Raw genomic sequence first — 18,775 nt, 5'->3', positions numbered from 1 at the left:
CACGTCCAACAAAAAAGATCTGCATCATGGTAGTATGTTGAATCAAGCTCTAGTCCGTGAGCACAGCATTGCCATCAATCTATCGACCCGATGGTATCTCAGGAGACCGCCTGAAGAGTCATCATCATACAATCATGGGTTCCATCACCATAACTATAGCCATCCGTTGCCGTTCATGCACTCTTTCCAGCATCTTCTTTTAAGCTGACAATCCGATTCAACACAATCTTGCCAGCCCCCTCATCTGTGTCTTTGTCCATGCAGAAGTACCCCGTTCTCATTGCCTGGAATCTGACAGACTCATATCCACACTTGTCCTTCTTCTCCCCAGCCTCTTCTGGCCATGGCGCCCTTTCTCGGATCTCCTTCAACCCGACCTCAGCTATCGCATTTGGGTAGACTTTCAGACTATCCGGATTCAGATCGGCCATGAAGTTGGGTTCTACTGCATCTGGGTTGTCCGACTTGAAGAGAGGGTTGAAGACGCGGACTTCGCACTTGACAGGAGACCCATGCTCGGGTGCTTCGGCAACCCAGTGAATGTATGCTTTGGGTTTCTTGATCTTTTCACCTTCCGCTGGCTTCTCGTACTTTGCATGGATCTCGGTGACCAGACCAGTAGCCTCATCCTTCTTGAAGCTTGTCGCAATGACAGGGTATGGGACTTTCAACAACCCAACAGGTTTTCCAGGAGCCATTCTGAAAAAGTCCTTGCTGTCCACCTCTCTAAAATCGTCACGTTCAATGTACACCTTCTTTGTGAAGGGTAATTTGTGAGTCCCCATGTCGACATCTTTGGGCCCAAATGCATTTTCAAGCTCTTCGTAGTGGTCATCCGGCAGGTCGTCGATGATCACGGGTATGGGGTCCAGGACAAGCATGAGACGAGGTACAGTCATCTCTAGGTACTTTCGGACCGACTGTTCGAATCGTTTGATTTGAATGTTGATAGTTGCAGTTGTGACTCCGAGCTCACTGACAAAAGAAAGAATCGCTCCAGGTGGAATACCTCTTCTCCTCAAGGCGACCAGAGTATACAATCTCGGATCATCCCACCCGCTGACGATCTTTTCGTCCACCAATTTCTTGATCTTTCGCTTCGATAACACCGTACCTGTGATGTTGAGTCGACCATATTCTCGCTGCATCGGCTTATGAGGTACGTCGACCTTGTTGTTCAACCATTCATAGGATACCCTGGACAGAATGAACTCTGTAGTGCACAATGAATGTGTGATGCCTTCGAAACTATCGCACAGGCAGTGTGTGAAGTCGTATGTAGGATAGATCCTCCATTTGTCGCCCGTCCGATGATGTGGCTTCTCCAAGACACGGTACGCAACGAGATCCCACATCTGTGGATTCCCATCTGTGAGGTCCTGCTTCATACGTAGAAAGGCTTCTCTTGGCTTGTACTTGCCACCTCTCATTGCGCGGAACTCTGTCAATGATTCTTCAGTGGGTCGATCACGGTGGCGACAGGCGTATCTATCATGTTTGTTCTTGGGGTCTGTTCCTCCTCTCTGGTCCTTCAGCTCTTCGTCCGTGCAATGGCATACGTATGCTCCGTCCAGGGTTATCAACTTTTCTGCAAGCTCATATAACTGGTCGAAGAAATCGCTAGAATATGTGATAAGTGCAGGTTCAAAGCCGAGCCACCTCACGATGTCTTCGATAGCAGTAAAATACACCTCCTCCTCAGCCTCCGGATTCGTGTCGTCAAACCGCAAATTGCATTTTCCGCCGTAGAACTTCGCAAAGCCAAAATTGATTGCAATAGCTTTGCTGTGGCCTATATGAAGGTAACCATTGGGTTCTGGTGGGAAGCGAGTAACGACAGGTTCGTCCATGGGTCGTTCCTTTCTGACTGCAGCGAGCCATCCTTCCTTGAACATAGCATTGGGGTCTGTCGGTGCTGCGGGTGCCAGCTGGGCCGGTTTAGCAGGCTTCGCTGAAGGCGCTTTCGGCTCCTTTGGTGGCTTAGGCTGTTTGGGCGCTTTTTCTTTCTTGGGTTTCTTCTCCGCAACAGCATTCTCAACTGTCTCCTTCAGCCGCTCGGGTAAGCACTTGCTCGCCTCCGTCGATTCAGCCATCGTAGGTATCAATTGTTACTAGATGAAACCTTCTTCCCAAAGCCCAGCAGTGGTACAGTAATGGCACGTGAGATGAGACGCAAATAGAGATCCCAATAAATTGCCGCTGGTGAGAATCCAAGATCGAGTCGGGAAGTTTCTGGGATTTTCGAGAATAACAAGAACTGTCTCTGCTTCGGGGTGCCTGTTGTCTCGCAAGTTTTGACTCCCTTCGAGACTGTCGATATGACTCAAAGAATGTTTTATCAAAGCAATTGAATAGGGCCAAACGACAAACATGCCAAGCGATGTGGCTTAAGGCGGCGTGATGCAGCGGCGTGAATTTCCCCGAGATCTGCGTCAGTCTTGATCGAGTCCGCGAGTCTAACTGCAACCTTTTTTCCCAAGGACACCCTGTTCAACGCCTTTCGCCGCCTTTGGTATCGAGCAGACATTTCTGCGCAATCTAGTCTGAGCGCGAGCTCTTTATTGACGCTCGCTATGGCGCAGAGAACGTAAGGCTTCCTTTATTACTCTCTGCCAACTCTACTGAACAAAAATGCAGATCTAAACTCGTGGATAACGACCAGATCCAAGCCGCAAGCCTCCATAACCCCCTACCTATTTATCTGAAGGCCTACATCTGGCCCTATACGATACTATGGCCCATCTTCCTCGCATTTTATCTCAATGAAGATCTCTACGACGAATACATTGATGGTCAAGAATGGACTTTTGTGTGGGTGGCCACCATAACCACTCTTCAGTCTTTAACGTGGCTTTCTACGAAATGGAACGTCAACTTGGACACTACGTTCACCACAACTAAAGCGACGAAAGTTGAAGATGCTCGACTGATCAAGGTTATCCCCGTTGTCAATTCCGGTGCACCAGCCATCTGCAAGCTGGAAAAGGGTCAAGATGGCAGGATCTACTTCCTTTTTCAAAAGAGACGGTTCGACTATTATTCGGAGAAAGGGATATTCGCGCCATTGACTTATAAGATTGACGCGGAGAAGAAACCCCTGCTCCGGGAGTTCCAGTTGTCAAAGGGCCTGACCACTGCAGCTGAGATTGACACTGTTCATCAGCATTATGGAGATAACACATTCGACATTCCGGTTCCTACGTTTATGGAATTGTGGAAAGAGCATGCTGTGGCGCCGTTCTTCATCTTCCAAGTCTTCTGTGTCGGTCTGTGGTTGCTCGACGACTATTGGTACTATTCGCTGTTCACGCTATTCATGCTGGTGGCTTTCGAAAGCACTGTTGTCTGGCAGCGGCAACGCACTTTGAATGAGTTCCGAGGAATGGGCATCAAACCCTATGACATCTGGGTGTACCGAGAAAAGAAGTGGATTGAGATCAAAAGTGACAAGTTGCTGCCAGGCGACTTGGCATCCGTGGGTCGATCGCAGGAAGATTCCGGCGTGGCATGCGATATGCTTCTGATCGAAGGTACTGCCATTGTCAACGAAGCCATGCTCTCTGGTGAAAGTACGCCACTACTGAAGGAATCAGTTATGCTTCGCCCAGGCGATGCACCAATCGATCCTGAAGGACTGGATAAGAACGCTTTGCTCTGGGGAGGTACCAAGGTCCTTCAAATCACCCATCCAGCTGCCAGCGAAGATGCCCACGAGACAGTCCCTTCTGTGAAGTCAGGGGTGCCTCCGCCTCCTGACAAGGGAGCTATGGCTGTTGTCTTGAAGACCGGCTTTGAAACAAATCAAGGTAGCCTCGTCAGGACTATGATCTACTCCACAGAACGTGTCTCAGCAAACAACGCCGAAGCTCTATGGTTCATTTTATTTCTGCTGATCTTCGCCCTGGCAGCATCGGGATATGTCTGGCAAGAAGGTGTCAAAAATAACCGAAAGCGATCCAAGCTACTGCTCGACTGCATTTTGATCGTTACCAGTGTCGTGCCGCCCGAATTGCCCATGGAATTGTCCTTGGCTGTCAATACCAGTCTGGCAGCACTCAGCAAATTCGCCATCTTCTGCACGGAGCCATTCCGGATACCCTTTGCTGGACGTGTCGATATCGCCTGCTTTGATAAGACTGGAACTCTCACAGGTGAAGATCTTGTCGTCGACGGCATTGCGGGCTTGGGTTTGGGTAAGCCAAATGGCGAGACTGAGCCAGATGGTGCGCAGTCTAGTATTGCCAAAGTACCCGACTGTGGCATCTACACCACGCTTGTTCTGGCTACCGCTCATGCCTTGGTCAAACTGGATGAGGGTGATATCGTTGGTGACCCTATGGAGAAGGCTACATTGACGGCTCTCAATTGGACTCTTGGAAACAACGATACATTGACCAGCGCTCCGCCTTCGAAGTCAAAGAAGGCTCATTCCACAGCAGGCGCTGCTCATATCGTTCAGATCAAAAGACGGTTCCAGTTTTCTTCGGCTCTTAAACGGCAAAGCTCTGTGGCAGTTGTTTCTGTCACAGATCCCAAGACCGGACGACGAGGCAAAGGAACTTTTGTCGGTGTGAAAGGTGCTCCTGAGACCATCTCCAAGATGCTTGTCGAGGTCCCTCCCAAGTACGAAGAGACCTTCAAATACTTCACCAGAAATGGAGCCAGAGTTCTCGCCCTTGCTTACAAGTATCTTTCGACGGAGGCGGAGATTGGTCAGAAGCGTATCAACGATCTGAAGCGCGAAGAGGTTGAAGCCGAGTTGACCTTTGCTGGCTTTTTGGTCCTCCAAACTCCTCTGAAGGAAGATGCTATTAGAGCGGTGCAGATGTTGAATGAGAGCAGCCATCGAGTTGTGATGATCACTGGAGACAATCCTTTGACTGCTGTCCACGTTGCTCGTCAGGTCGAGATCGTCGACCGGGACTGTTTGATCTTGGATGCTCCTGAGCATGACGAGTCAGGCAAGAAGCTCGTCTGGAGAAGCGTCGATGAAAAGACCATCATTCCTGTTGATCCGGCCAAAGACATTGATCCGAAGATTCTTGAGACGAAAGACTTGTGTGTTACAGGTTATGCTTTGGGCAAGTTCACTGGACAGCAAGCCTTCAAGACCCTCCTCAGATATACATGGGTGTATGCGCGAGTGTCGCCGAAACAGAAGGAAGAAATCTTGATTGGACTGAAAGACCTGGGCTACACAACTCTCATGTGCGGTGATGGTACGAATGACGTCGGTGCTTTGAAGCAAGCGCACGTTGGTGTTGCTCTACTCAATGGCTCCCCAGACGACCTAACCAAAATCAGCGATCACTTTAGGACCACCAAGATGAAAGAGATCTATGAGAAGCAAGTTCAGCTCATGAAGCGATTCAATCAGCCAGCGCCCCCTGTCCCACCCGGTATCGCCCATCTCTACCCACCCGGTCCCAGCAATCCTCATCATGAGAAAGCGGTCAAGGCGATTGCGGAGAAGAAGGGTATTCAACTAGAGAATGGTGATGCTGAGAACGGGGCCATCGAGACCATCACGTCGCCTGGAGCACAGGCTGTGCAGCATGCGAATTCCAGCCTGACGCCTCAACAACGACGCCAGCAGGAAGCACAGCAGAAGGCCGCCAATTGGGCTGACAAATTCACATCATCCATGATGGAAAATGAGCTTGATGACAGTGAGCCACCCACCATCAAGTTGGGTGACGCTTCGGTTGCTGCACCATTTACCAGCAAGTTGGCAAATGTCGTCGCCATTCCGAACATTATCAGACAGGGCAGATGTACGCTGGTTGCAACGATCCAGATGTACAAGATCCTTGCCCTCAATTGTCTGATCAGTGCATACAGTTTGTCAGTCATCTACCTCTCCGGCATCAAGTTCGGGGACGGCCAAGTCACCATCAGTGGCATGCTGATGTCGGTCTGTTTCTTGTCCATATCACGAGCCAAACCGGTCGAAGCTTTGTCGCGTGAACGACCTCAACCCAACATTTTGAATGCATATATCCTGGGGTCTGTTCTTGGTCAGTTCGCCATCCACTGCGCCACGCTAATTTACCTCTCGAATGTTGTCTACTCAATCGTTCCTCCCTCAACAGAGGTCGACTTGGAGGGTGAATTTGAACCCAGTCTTCTCAACAGTGCGGTGTATCTTATGCAGCTCATTCAACAAGTCTCGACCTTTGCCATCAACTACCAGGGCCGCCCGTTTCGCGAGAGTATTCGAGAAAACAGAGGCATGTACTGGGGACTCTTGGCTTGCTCTTTCGTCGCCTTTGCCGGCAGTACAGAGTTGCTGCCTGAGCTCAATGACAAGTTGCGCCTTGTGCCTTTCAGGAGTGACTTCAAGTGGACCTTGACGATGCTCATGATTGTTGACTACTGTGGTTGCTGGGTCGTTGAGCAAGTCTTCAAGAGACTATTCAGCGACTTCAGACCCAAAGATATCGCCATCAAGCGGCCAGATCAAGTGGCCAGAGATGACAAGCGCAAGAGGGAATTGGCCGAGAAGGCTGAACAAGAGAGAATCGCAGAGATAGAGCGGAGGCGAGGAGTTGCTGATAGCACCGCACCAGCAGCAGTGAGGAAGTAGTGGACGATGTTCGGGATTGCTTCATTCAATAGACTGTCCTACTAGATTTAAACATGGATCGAAGGACCCGATCAATGTGATGCAATGGCATTTGCCAACGACACTCTTGTTTTTTGTCGTGCTCATCTGGAATACCTGTCAATTACTGGACCAATACTGGCGTGACTGGGTAACATCTGACCATTTCTATAGCAAGCATGACACCGGCGAAAACCTCTCATCATCCCTGGAATATTTGGATGACCAACAATTGCGGGCACCAATGTCAGCGCCAGGGCGTAACATGAACATGCACCAATCAAAGCCCGTGGACAACCATGAAAGCTTCAACCGGCCAGAAGACCGTCCTACCGGCCTTTGCCTTGATCCTTTGATCCTCCATCAAACGGCGAATGACCGGCGCGACCTCGTCAGCCAAGGAGAATAACATGCACGAGTCTGAGTCGACAATTGAACTCCAAGACCAAGCTGGAGCGATAAAATCAAAGTAAATGCATATGGCACACCATGCTTAGAGATGACCTCTCGTGAATCATACCAATTTCAGCAAGCAAGATGACAGTATCGGTAGATGAGCGTAGGCTGGGCGGCTCCGACAAGTCTGCAGAGGACAACATCTACCATGACTCAGAGCCAAACGACAGAGAACTGCGGCGGGCGAAAAGGAGTTGCTTCTGCGCCCTGGTCCAAGATTTCAGTCCGATATGGTATGCTTTTGTTCCTGGCGTGTATACCCAACGCTTCGCAAAGGGCCAATGCTAACTGACCAGGTTCACCTGGTGCATGAACGCCGGAGTCATTGCGACACTACTTCACCAACTACCCTACCAGTTCCGCGGGCTTCAAGTGCTCTCGACCATTGCATTCACGGTCGACCTGGTCCTCTATGTCGTCTTCTCGAGCATCTATATTCTACACTTCCTTATGTACACCCGACAGGCATACTCCGAACTAGTCGATAGCGTGGTGGAGTTGTGCCTCTTACCATGCTGGTGCATCGCGTGGATGACGTTGGTATCTTTCATCAGTCTCACAGTGAGCAACGCGTCCTGGGGCGGTCACCGCTTCACCATCCTCGCCGCCGTGATGTGGTGGATCGCAGCGTTGTGGATGTTCGCCATGCTGTTCTTCGCATTTGGCACTCTAATCCGGCAGCACACCATAATATCCCTGAACCAACAGATCCCGACACTGATCATCATCCCCGCCGTTGGAGTGTCGACTCTGGCACTGGTCGGCGGCGTCGTGGCGTCCTTCTCGCACGACATCTCCCCTCGCCTCGCGGTCCCGATTATAATCCTATCCTTCTGCGCCGTTGGTGTGGGCATCCTGCTCGGTCTATTCCTGTACACGTATCTGTTCCATCAACTTCTGGCAAAAGGATGGCCAGCGCCACAGAACACGGCGACTTTATTCATACTCGTCGGACCCATGGGCCAATCCGCAGCGGCGCTACAATTGCTCGGGGCTGCGGCCAACACACACGGCGCGTTCCGGGCGTATAACAGAGGACTCTTCCTGAGCGGCACGGCGGCTGAGGTGCTCGAGGCTGCCTGTATCTTGCTAGCGGTTTTGATGGTCGGTCTCGGGGCGGTCTGGCTGGTACTGGCATTCATCGGCATGCTCGACCGCGTGTGTCATCGAGAAATGGTCTGGGCTCCGACGTGGAATGCTATCATATTCCCAACTGGCACGTTGGCGACTTCGACACTACTTTTGGGCATGGAGATGGATTCTCCGTTCTTCAGAGTTATGACGGTCATCTTGACTTTGTTTCTGATTTTGGTATTTTTCGTCAATCTTGGATTTACCGTTGCGAGAATTGCTGATGGGAGACTTCTGGTTGTGAGAAATGACTGGCGGGCTCCTGTCAGCGAGCAGACCAAAGAGAAGTAAAGTGCAGATATATGTTATAAATCGCTGATGAAGCATCCTATGGCTACATGATCATTGTAGCTGAAGCCTGACAGATGGTTAGTCAGTCCTCGGGAATGGCATCCCGAACCCTGCATAGACATGACGTCCAAAGAAGTGCATTCGACGTCACGGTCATTTTTATATCCGTCTTGCCATGAACAAAAAGAACAAACCACCACTCAGTCACAAATTCTATACTCTCATTCTCCCGTCGACAATTTGGAAGTAAATACTCTGAAAATCAGCACAAACACTTCACTCTCCATCGACATCAGCCCTTCGGTGCCGATAGCTACAGCTTACGCCCCTATTGCAGCAGCCTTGTTCGCGTACAGAACCACACTTCCGGATCAACCGGACAGCGACCAGAACAATATCCCAAGAACAAAATCAAACACAGCCATGCCGACAGCACTCATCACCGGAGCCACCGGCATGACCGGCCGCGCCATAACGGACCACCTCCTAAGCCTGCCAGAGTGGACCAGCATAACCACCCTCTCACGCTCTCAAAAATCTCACTGCTCCGACCCCAAGGTCCACCACGCCACGCTGGACCTCCAATCGTCCGCGGAGAGCATGTCCTCGTCCCTCTCCGACATCAAAGCAGAGTACGTCTTCTTCTGCGCGTACCTGGCACGCGACGACGAGTCCGAGGCGGCCAAAGTCAACGGCGCCATGCTGCAGAACTTCATCGACGCGCTGCGCCACACCGGTGCGATCAAGCACCTCAAGCGCTTCGTCCTGGTCAACGGCCTGAAACAATGGGGCGTGCACCTCGGCCGGCCGAAGCAGCCCATGCACGAATCGGACCCGCGGTTGGAGCCCAGCAACAACTCGCCGTGGCCCGAGAACTTCTACTACACGCAACAAGACATCCTGGCCGAGGCTGCGCGCAAAGACGGGGGAAACTGGACGTGGGTGGTCACCTTTCCGCAGGACGTGATTGGCGTGGCGAAAGCGAATTTCATGAACCTCGCCACTGCGCTGGGGCTGTATGCCAGCGTGATGGCGACGCTGCCGGCGCACGAGTTGCCCTTCCCGGGATGCAAGGCGAACTACCTCGCGTTCAACTGCTGGACGTCTGCGAAACTGCACGCCGACTTCTGCACGTGGGCCGCGCTCGAGCCCAAGGCGGGCAATCAAACCTTCAACGTCATCGACGGGGACACGGAGAGTTGGCAGAACCTGTGGCCCAAAGTTGCTAAACGATACGGCGCGAAGATCCCAGCCAACATGTTTCCCGGTAGTGGCGAAAGAGGTGTCGATGGCGCGTACGATGGCTACGAGGCGAGTCATACGGAGTTACCCACGCCCATGCCTGTGAGTGCTGTTGCCGAGGCGATTGGTCTCAAGGACGAGTTTAGCGAGGACAAGCATAGCGTCATCCATCAGCAGATCGATACGACCAAGTGGGCGCAGCGGCCTGAGGTGGTGAAAGCGTGGGAAAATCTGAGGGACCAGCATGGTCTGGACCAACAGACTTGGGATAAAGCCACCTGGGGGTTTCTGACATTCTTGCTCGGTCGGGATTACTCGTGTGTCGTGAGTATGGGCAAGGCAAGAAAACTGGGCTGGACGGGGTATAAAGATACCTGGGACGCATTCGATGAGACGTTTGCGGAGTTGGAGAAGGAGGGAATATTGCCAAAGGCGAGTGAGTTGCGACATTGAGACTGCTGCACTAAGTTAGGACAAAATTAGGTGAAAACTGCCAGGGAGTTATTCCGTAGTATTGATGGTGTTCTGATGAAATTTGAGGAATACAATCCCCAAGCACCTAGACCACAGAGCCGACATGGTGTTCGAGTCTTCTCGAAGAACAGTATTCTTTTGTAGTCAAAAGCTGCGGGATTGAGTAACGCAGAGACATCACACATCTTTGGTCAAGGAGCTTTCCTGAGCAAACCTGCCACATAGTCAGATCAGTACACTCTCACACCTACCCTTCCCTTGTCGACATCAAAAGCCACACCAAGTCCTCTAAAGAACGGCTCTCCAAGAACCCACATATCCTTCATACCACTGGCCATCCACTCTTTCCGCAAACCCATCGTCGTCTCGACGACACTGCCAACACAATATCCCGTGCCGTTTCCAAGTTTCCCCAAGCTGAATCTGCCGCCAGCAGGGCCGTTTAGGGCATCTTCTCTTGTCCCTTCGCCGCTCATGCTCGGGAAAATCCACCCGCCGATCTCGAGGCCGATATTGACGCCGTTGAGGCATGGAAATGCAAAGAAGGAGTCGTATGGTGGATCAAGCCGCTTTGTCCCGCCAATTGATTCATAGAATCGTTGCGCTGCGACAGGTGGTGCGAGGATATATGGGACGTTGATGTCGAAGAGGACGCGCTGATTCTTGAGGACCTAAACAACAAAGCGGCGGTCTCAGTCTCTTTCCCATGCAGGCCAGAGGAGGAAGAAAGGAGGTGCATACCTTTGCTCCGTTTATCCACACCCCACTCATCAGTGCCGTCCACCACCCTGCCGCACCTTGGACTTTTGTCCACTTGAAGTGATGGTCCCAGGGAAGTTCAGAGAGCATTAAGATTCTCAGCTGGTTGTCGACCTGCTTTGTGATCCATTGTGGGTTTGCCACAGGATCGCCGAAATACTTCAACTCGATTTCTCCTCGTATCTTTGCTTCTTCGACTTCTTTTGCAATTGTGGCTCCTAAACTGAGGATCCCACTTTCTGCGTCAAGGAGTGTTACTGACCATGTGTTGTCCTGTATTGTATTCTTCTTCTGTAGCTGAACAAGAAGCGGTGCCGAAGAAAGTCGGGCGAGGGATTGGTGTGGCGCGAGACCGAGAAACGAGCCTGAGTTCGCCAGTGTCACTCGCGATGCTTTGGACGGGCTGCAGATTGGGAAATCGAGGCGGACTGGAATGTTAGAGTCTGGGAAATGGAATTCGTCATTCGGGCGTCGACAGAGGGGATGCACTCTTGCTTCACTGTGTCCTTGAGAAGCTGTCAGTCACTTGGTCATCCGTGCTGCAAGATTGCGGATTTTCTTTCCATACCATGAGACTTCGACGCAAATGTATCATATCTTGAACCCTTCCCGCTTGTGGTCATGATAGTGTAAAAGTCAGAGCTCAGCATGTCGATATCAATCTCGAGTTTCTGTGGCGGATCGCCAGCGCGTAGTTCAGTATACCTGCTCCTTCACTATCAGCTCGTCCCTGACGTAGTGAACCAGTACTGTACTGACCATCGGTGCTGCCCACCAGCTACATCAATCAAACTCGGATCGTTCTCGTCTTTTCCTTCGGGTGGCAGCCACCTGCGAACAAGGCGATTACCCTCGATTTCTCGGTAAGAGAGCGCATAACGAGCTTCAGCTTCTGCCAGAAGAGTTGCAAAATGCGACAGATCTGCTGGCTCGTGTCGAGACAGCCGTCCGCCTCTTCTGTACAATGGTAAGTGTAGAGCAGTATGTCCAAATCCCACCAAGAAGGCGATGAAAAGCAACACAGTTGGCAGGAAACGCGCAGCCATTAGAGCGTACAGGTGTGTTGATTGTTGGCATAAACGAGTTGAAAAGTGGTGAAGATATTAAAAGACTTTTATGGCTGCATCCAATGGTCACTTCACTACCAATGCGTCTCTCGCCGGTAGTCATGGTCAGTACGTTCCTCGATATATCGCTCCATATCTTCTGATTCTGACAAGCGCAATGCTTCTTCAACGCTGCCCACGAAATGCCCTCTTCCGCCACACAAGTCTACAATGCCGGCTCTTTCGAAAGCCACAAACACCTTACTCCGACGATAAGGCAGTCGACAAAAAATGACTCGTATACCGCGTTTTACATAGTCGTCCACAATTTCGGTGAACACTTGGGTGCCAGACCCATCGATTTTGGTGACACCATGAACGTCAAAGATCACATTTCTGTTGTTTTCTTCGTGTCGTACCCGCGGCAGCGAGGGATGGGCCTTGTTGGTACCGTACTGCTCCAACCTCCGCAAACGTGTCTTCAACTCCCCAGTGTTTGCGAAAGTTAGAGGTTCTGGAATCTTGACTATCAGGCACCCCTCAATGTATTCAATGTTCTCAGGATTGAGCTCTGCATTTTCGAACTGATTGGTGGTACCAGGAATCTTCCCGAGAATCTGTATTCTAGGTTTGGTGGCATGTCGGATGAGTTGCAGCAAAGAGAGGCCGATGCCGAGTGCGATCCCCACGGACAAAGAATAAAAGACGGTTGCCAGAAAGATGACGCCCATCAACAATAACTCTGTCCAACCTCTGATTTTGAGGAAGAATTTGATGTCGTGGGGACATTCTTCAATGAGTGAATATGCAACCACGGAAATCATGGCTGATAGTACTCCTTTCGGAATGTAGTAAAAGTACGGCAGTAAGAATAAGACGCATATAAGCGTGATGATGCTGAGCATGATGCTGCTCATAGGTGTAGTGCCGCCGGTCGATGCATTGACTTTGCTTCGTCCATACCCACCAAAGGCAGGTAGAGCCATGAAGCAGCCTCCAACGATATTGGCGGCGCCCAAAGCAACCATTTCCCGATTGGCACTCAAGTTCATGTCCTTCAAGCCATGAGTGCCATCTCCGAGGCTCTTCGCGGCCACAGAAGATTCGAAGAAGCCGAGTAGCGCAATCAAGAACGAAGTGCTCAAGGCAGTGTCGATATGTTTCATATGGCTGAATTGGAATGGCCAATGAAAGGGAATAGCTGATCCTTCAGAGGACTTGACGTCGCCCAGAATCGAGAGACCTTGCTCGTCCCAAGCAAAGAGCCAGGTGAAAATTGCTGAGAGAACGACAACCAGAAAGCGATCGGGGAAATATGCAACCGAGGGATATCGTGGCTGTAGCGTCCGTTTGAGAGTTCTACAGGGTGAGTATAACAGAGATACAAGGACAGTATGTGCGCTTACCTGAAAAGCATGATGATAGCAAAGCTTGTAAGCGACACAGCTGTTGTTAAACCATGAGACTTCCCAATATTCCTGAATAGAAACACCAACTTTTGAGCACTGCTGCCGTGCGCGATTTCGCTACCTCGACCTACCGCTGAAAGCCCCAACTCCGGAATGAGCTGATCGACCAGAATAACAAAACCGATAGCGCTAATGAATCCACGAAGGAATGGTCGACTGAGCACGCTATCCAGGAAGCCGAGTCGACATAGACCGGCGACAAAGATCACTGCTCCGGCTATTGCTGTCACAACTCCAGCGATTTGCGCATTGAGAACAGCATCATTGTCTCCTGAATGGCCCTGGTTGATGGAAGTTTTTACGACCTGGCCCACCAGGAGGGAACCAGCTGCCTCAGGTCCCACCACCATCTGTGGGCAGCTTCCAAGAAAGGCGTAGATCAACGGATTGAAGACGAAAGAATAAAGACCGTTGATGGGAGGAACGTGAGCCAGATTCGATGCATAAGATAGAGACATCGGAATGTAGAAGGAGGCCATGGTGAGTGCAGCGATTATGTCACCTCGCAACCAGCTCCATCGATATTGCCGGACCCACTTGATGAAGGGGAAGTAGTATGAGAAGTACATCCATCTGTGGCTCTTGATACCGTGCTTCTTTGCAAGCCATTTGGTCGTGCTCAGACTTTTGCTGCCTCCAATCGAGTCGGCGAGAGAATCGCCGAGGACTCCATGGATGCCATCTCTTGGGCCGCCGTCGTCAGCGATAGCATTGCCATAGGCTCCGCCAAACCGTACAGCATTACTATCCATGCTCTCCTCTTCACTTCGCAGTGATGGCGCTCTGGGGGAAAACGTGCCATGATTGCAATCCTTGAGTCCGCAAACGCGGTTGTGGTGATAGTTCCCCAAGAGTGCACTCCTGACATTGAGCTCTTCTGCAGAGGGTTCCTCTATCTGACCCTGGACTGCAATCTCTTCCTCATCCAGCATGGACTCGGGCTCAGCAACGGTAGGTATGCTTTGATTCTGCCGCAGTGCTGGAGGTAACGGATCAATGTCAGCGCCCATCCCTTCGCTTGATTTTGACCTGGCCATCCGATCCACTGGGGACAAAGTCGTGGCTTCTCGTAAACGGCTCGGCGTTATGGGTGCATGCAGCGAAGGGTTTCGAGCGGTGTGATGCGAGGGCCGCCGCGGAGAAGTTGGAGGACTGGAGCCTCTTGAGGAGGAAGACGTTGTACTAGCCATCCTGTTCGAGGCTTAAACGTGGCCTTGACAAGTGAATTTGTTGTTATTGTACTCGCAGTTCCATGGTCTCTGGAAAGCTGCCCTTAGCTGTGTAACGCTCAAAACCACAGATCAACAGTCTTTGAGCCCAGGTGAACGAATCCGAACGGCATTCCCAAGTAGATGCATCAAAAATCCCGCAAGAACCCCAATAACCAAGGGGATTCGGTGCTTCTGACACCTCTGCAAATCTCCCAATGAACATGCACAAAATGGTCATGTGGAGTGACGTACTAGCGAGGGTTGGGCAGAAAGCTTCGCACGGGCATAAATGACTAATCAACACGTGACTATGCTCACTTCGTTTCTTGGCACGGACAAAAGCCTCCGGGCGCAGGCGCTTGGAAGTTTCGCCGCACATGGAGTAGGTGAGTGGGCCAAAAGCGGCATCGAGTCACAGTCACGAAACACCTTTTCTGTGTAGAGAATTGTTCTCTTCACTCATTTGAGAGACCTTAGAAGCCCCCAGCACCCCGACCTCCAGACCATCTAGCCGGACATCGCGAAAAGCCGCCATCATGTCGGACTCAGACTCTTTGACGAATTGTCGCTTCTATGAAGAAAAATATCCCGAAATCGAAAGCTTCGTGATGGTAAACGTGAAGCAGGTAAGAAAGCCCAAACGCTGCGCTTGTGGCGAGTCTAACACAGTCCAAACAGATAGCAGAAATGGGTGCCTATGTCAAACTATTAGAATACGACAATATCGACGGCATGATTCTCCTCTCAGAACTTTCCCGGAGACGTATCAGATCGATACAGAAACTCATCAGAATTGGCCGGAACGAGGTGGTTGTCGTGCTAAGAGTGGACAAAGAGAAAGGCTATATCGATTTGTCAAAACGAAGAGTCTCCGCCGAAGACATTGTTCGTTGCGAAGAACGCTACAACAAGAGCAAATCCGTCCACTCCATCCTCCGCCACGTCGCAGAGAAGACGAAGACACCTATTCTGCAGCTGTATGAAAACATTGGCTGGCCGCTTAACAAGAGATACCAACATGCAAATGACGCCTTCAAACTGTCAATTACCAACCCTGAGGTGTGGAACGACGTTACATTCCCTAACGAAGTTGTCAAGGAGGAACTCATCTCATATATCGGCAAGAAGTTGACGCCGCATCCCACAAAAGTTCGTGCTGATGTGGAAGTAACATGCTTCAAGTACGACGGCATCGACGCAGTCAAAGAGGCACTTCGAAAAGCAGAGGCCAAAAACACTCCAGAGACTCAAGTCAAGGTGAAGCTAGTATCACCACCTCACTACGTCTTAACGAGCCAGTGCTTGGACAAGAGTATGGGTATACAGCTACTGGACCAGGCCATCAAGGATATTGACGAGAACATCAAGGAGGCAGGTGGCGGGTGTGTGGTCAAGATGGCTCCTAAGGCTGTGACGGAGCATGATGATGCAGAGCTCCAGGCACTCATGGACAAGAGGGCTAAAGAGAATGAAGAAGTGAGCGGAGATGAAGATATCAGCGAGAGTGACGAGGGCCCCGAGGTTGCATAAGCATCTCCACCTACCGGGCTGGACGATGTCTACGAAGTTCACGTCAAAGTGGGAAAGAGAAAAGTTGTGGCATGATCTTTTCGGTCCTGAGGGGTGGTGAGATGCTCCGCCGAGCCATCACAATCATCCAGTCTGCTTTTATCAATCCAGCGGTCTCAAGAAACCAATTTCTCCTGGCTCGTTTGGCATGGCAGCGTATATCGGCCCGGCAATCAGTCTCAGGCTCTGCAGCCTTAACGACAAGGCTCCGCTCGGAGGGGCTTTGGGCCCTAAAGCCCGTGGCTGGCTCGCTAATCAAGGGCCGAGTGGCCTAGAGAGGTCAAGTGTGTCGTAATAAATGCGGGGGGTTTGACAGCTTCAGAACTTGATTTTCGAGGAATTTCCAGTTAGCTGCTCGTAGCTTGAAAAAGTCAATGGCAAGGACTCAATCAAGTCCTGTCGATCCTCTGTCGTTGTCTCTGTGTTGTTTACAGACGACCTCAGCCTGTCCACCTTGACATACTGCTGTCTTGAGCAATCGTTCCAGTCTGCTCTATCACGGACTCCCTAGTAGTTCTCCAACTGTCAAGCGCTACAGGGTTACGTCATGGTCAAATGGTCGCAGTTGTTTGGCAGAGAGCGAAACTCTCGCCATCTTCGCGATGAAATGTGGAGATGTGAGCTGCCGTATACTGCTATATCGCTCTCGTCTCAACTGACGCTGAGTAGTACTTCCCAGCAATAACGATGACCTTCCGGCGCCAGCCTATCCCGCCCGCGAAGTAACAAAAGTAGCCCTTCGCCTGAAATACCAAATCGAAGAAGTCATTCCTATCGAACTCCCCGAGGACAAAATCACCGCAGCCAACTCCGGCGTGATCACCAAAAACGTTGTCCAGACTGCCAAAGAAGCCGGAGGAAAAGACTATGCCGCCTGCGTCGTATATTGCCTGCTCGTATGCAAGAGATGGTTCAGCCGCCAGGCCGTACTCGAGCTGTGGGACGCCGACCTGCACCAAGTTCGCGCTGTGGCCTGCGAGATCATTGCGAAGCGCATCATTGAAGCGGAAGAAGACCAAGAATATCTGATGCAAAAGGTCCTCCTCCAGCGGTACAGCGTTGTCCGCGGCGACGAAGAGAGTGCCCCCACCAATGTGATCGAGCGCGCCGTCGACCTGCACTGTCTCACTGTGATCGGATCCTCGGGCTACCAGAAATGCATCAAGTATCTTTGGCGAGGATGGATCCAGCAGGACGACAAAGACGCGGCGGTGTACCGCTTCTACCACGAGCGCGACAACACCAACTTCTGGGCGCACTACGACCCAGACCGCATGCGCACGCCTCTCTATCAGAACGTGGTCCAAGTCTCCGTTTCAATTATTTACTTAGCCCTCTACACCGGCGCCGTCAACACGATCAACGAAGAAGGCGATCTTGACCTCGTGGAGGGGATATTGTACATGATGACCCTAGGATTCATATGCGACGAGGTCGCAAAGCTCTGGAAAGTTGGCATCTTCTACATCGGATTCTGGAACGTGTTCAACAATTGTCTTTATGCACTACTGACGGCCTCCTTCGTCATAAGGATGACCGCTCTATCACATTCCCCTAACGAGCACGACGAGCGCCGCCGCGAGCTCAATCAGCTGGGCTACCACATCTTCTGCTTCTCTGCGCCCATGTTTTGGATGCGCCTGCTGCTGTATCTCGACACTTTCCGCTTCTTCGGCGCTATGCTTGTTGTCCTAAAGGTCATGATGCGTGAGAGTCTGATCTTCTTCCTGCTCCTGATCGTCGTGTGCGTGGGGTTCCTGCAGGCGTTCATCGGCCTGAACCAAGTCGAAGGTAACGCCAGTATCACCACATTCATCATCACCAGCATGGCCAATTCAGTGATGCAGTCTCCAGACTTTGAAGGGTTTGATAACTACGCTCACCCCTTCGGCCTGATATTGTACTACATTTTCACCTTTGTCGTGATGGTCATCCTTCTGAACATTTTGATTGCGCTGTACAACTCCGCGTACGAGGATATCACGGAGAACGCCATCGATGAGTACATGGCAATGTTTGCGCAGAAGACACTGCAATTCGTGCGAGCGCCAGACGAAAACGTCTTCATCGCACCACTGAATTTGATCGAGCTATTCTTCCTCATTCTGCCGTTCGAGTGGTGGATGGAGAAGCGGCGTTACCAGCGACTCAATGACTATGTCATGGGAATCATTTACAGCCCACTTCTGCTGATAACAGCGGCTTTGGAGGCAAGAGAGGCGCGATCAGTACGCGATAACCGCCGCCGTGGCGAGGAGGACGATGATACAATTGAGGAGTGGGAGGAATTGCAAGACGAGCTGGATTTTGAGAGCGAGGGATGGGACAAGAAGGTCCAGAGCTCGAAGCCAATTGTTGATGTTGATGCGGATGTTGTGGAGATTCGAGAGCTGAAGCAACAGATCAAAGAGCTCAAGGAGATGGTGAGGGGGATGAGCGTTGAGCCGGAAGGATAGTGAGCTTGGTGCAAAGAGACAGAGTCTGGATTGTAGAGGCTTGATGTTCTTTGAAAATTTGGGAAGG

General features: G+C 51.2%; 8 protein-coding genes across 8 annotated transcripts; 5 read left to right on the top strand and 3 right to left on the bottom strand.

Annotated features, from left to right (window-relative positions):
- Nucleotides 1-36: 36 nt before the first annotated feature.
- PV05_03826 (glutamine-tRNA ligase) lies at nt 37-2,304 on the bottom strand. Its single transcript, XM_013464502.1, has one exon. It carries the CDS (start codon nt 2,091-2,093, stop codon nt 174-176), a length of 1,920 nt encoding a protein of 639 aa, XP_013319956.1. The 5' UTR covers nt 2,094-2,304; the 3' UTR covers nt 37-173.
- Nucleotides 2,305-2,460: 156 nt separating this feature from the next.
- PV05_03825 (uncharacterized protein) lies at nt 2,461-6,683 on the top strand. The gene is made up of 2 exons (XM_013464501.1): nt 2,461-2,587; nt 2,638-6,683. Exons 1-2 carry the CDS (start codon nt 2,574-2,576, stop codon nt 6,584-6,586), a joined length of 3,963 nt encoding a protein of 1,320 aa, XP_013319955.1. The 5' UTR covers nt 2,461-2,573; the 3' UTR covers nt 6,587-6,683.
- Nucleotides 6,684-7,141: 458 nt separating this feature from the next.
- Nucleotides 7,142-8,482, top strand: PV05_03824 (uncharacterized protein; the record flags this gene model as incomplete). The annotated part of the gene is made up of 2 exons (XM_013464500.1): nt 7,142-7,293; nt 7,357-8,482. The coding sequence occupies 2 exons, from the start codon at nt 7,142-7,144 to the stop codon at nt 8,480-8,482; spliced, it is 1,278 nt and encodes a 425-aa protein (XP_013319954.1).
- A 120-nt stretch (nt 8,483-8,602) lies between these two features.
- Nucleotides 8,603-10,177, top strand: PV05_03823 (uncharacterized protein; the record flags this gene model as incomplete). Its single annotated transcript, XM_013464499.1, has 1 exon — nt 8,603-10,177. One exon carries the CDS (start codon nt 8,603-8,605, stop codon nt 10,175-10,177), a length of 1,575 nt encoding a protein of 524 aa, XP_013319953.1.
- Nucleotides 10,178-10,428: 251 nt separating this feature from the next.
- On the bottom strand, nt 10,429-12,003 carry PV05_03822 (uncharacterized protein; the record flags this gene model as incomplete). Its single annotated transcript, XM_013464498.1, has 4 exons — nt 10,429-10,869; nt 10,940-11,463; nt 11,526-11,662; nt 11,717-12,003. The coding sequence occupies 4 exons, from the start codon at nt 12,001-12,003 to the stop codon at nt 10,429-10,431; spliced, it is 1,389 nt and encodes a 462-aa protein (XP_013319952.1).
- A 95-nt stretch (nt 12,004-12,098) lies between these two features.
- On the bottom strand, nt 12,099-14,662 carry PV05_03821 (uncharacterized protein; the record flags this gene model as incomplete). Its single annotated transcript, XM_013464497.1, has 2 exons — nt 12,099-13,362; nt 13,410-14,662. The coding sequence occupies 2 exons, from the start codon at nt 14,660-14,662 to the stop codon at nt 12,099-12,101; spliced, it is 2,517 nt and encodes an 838-aa protein (XP_013319951.1).
- A 557-nt stretch (nt 14,663-15,219) lies between these two features.
- Nucleotides 15,220-16,213, top strand: PV05_03820 (uncharacterized protein; the record flags this gene model as incomplete). Its single annotated transcript, XM_013464496.1, has 2 exons — nt 15,220-15,309; nt 15,362-16,213. The coding sequence occupies 2 exons, from the start codon at nt 15,220-15,222 to the stop codon at nt 16,211-16,213; spliced, it is 942 nt and encodes a 313-aa protein (XP_013319950.1).
- A 586-nt stretch (nt 16,214-16,799) lies between these two features.
- On the top strand, nt 16,800-18,708 carry PV05_03819 (uncharacterized protein; the record flags this gene model as incomplete). Its single annotated transcript, XM_013464495.1, has 2 exons — nt 16,800-16,869; nt 16,922-18,708. The coding sequence occupies 2 exons, from the start codon at nt 16,800-16,802 to the stop codon at nt 18,706-18,708; spliced, it is 1,857 nt and encodes a 618-aa protein (XP_013319949.1).
- Nucleotides 18,709-18,775: the final 67 nt, after the last annotated feature.

Source organism: Exophiala xenobiotica (genome assembly GCF_000835505.1).
Source record: "Exophiala xenobiotica strain CBS 118157 unplaced genomic scaffold supercont1.2, whole genome shotgun sequence".
Lineage (NCBI taxonomy): Eukaryota > Fungi > Ascomycota > Eurotiomycetes > Chaetothyriales > Herpotrichiellaceae > Exophiala > Exophiala xenobiotica.
This window is presented reverse-complemented; position numbering and strand designations above follow the sequence as displayed.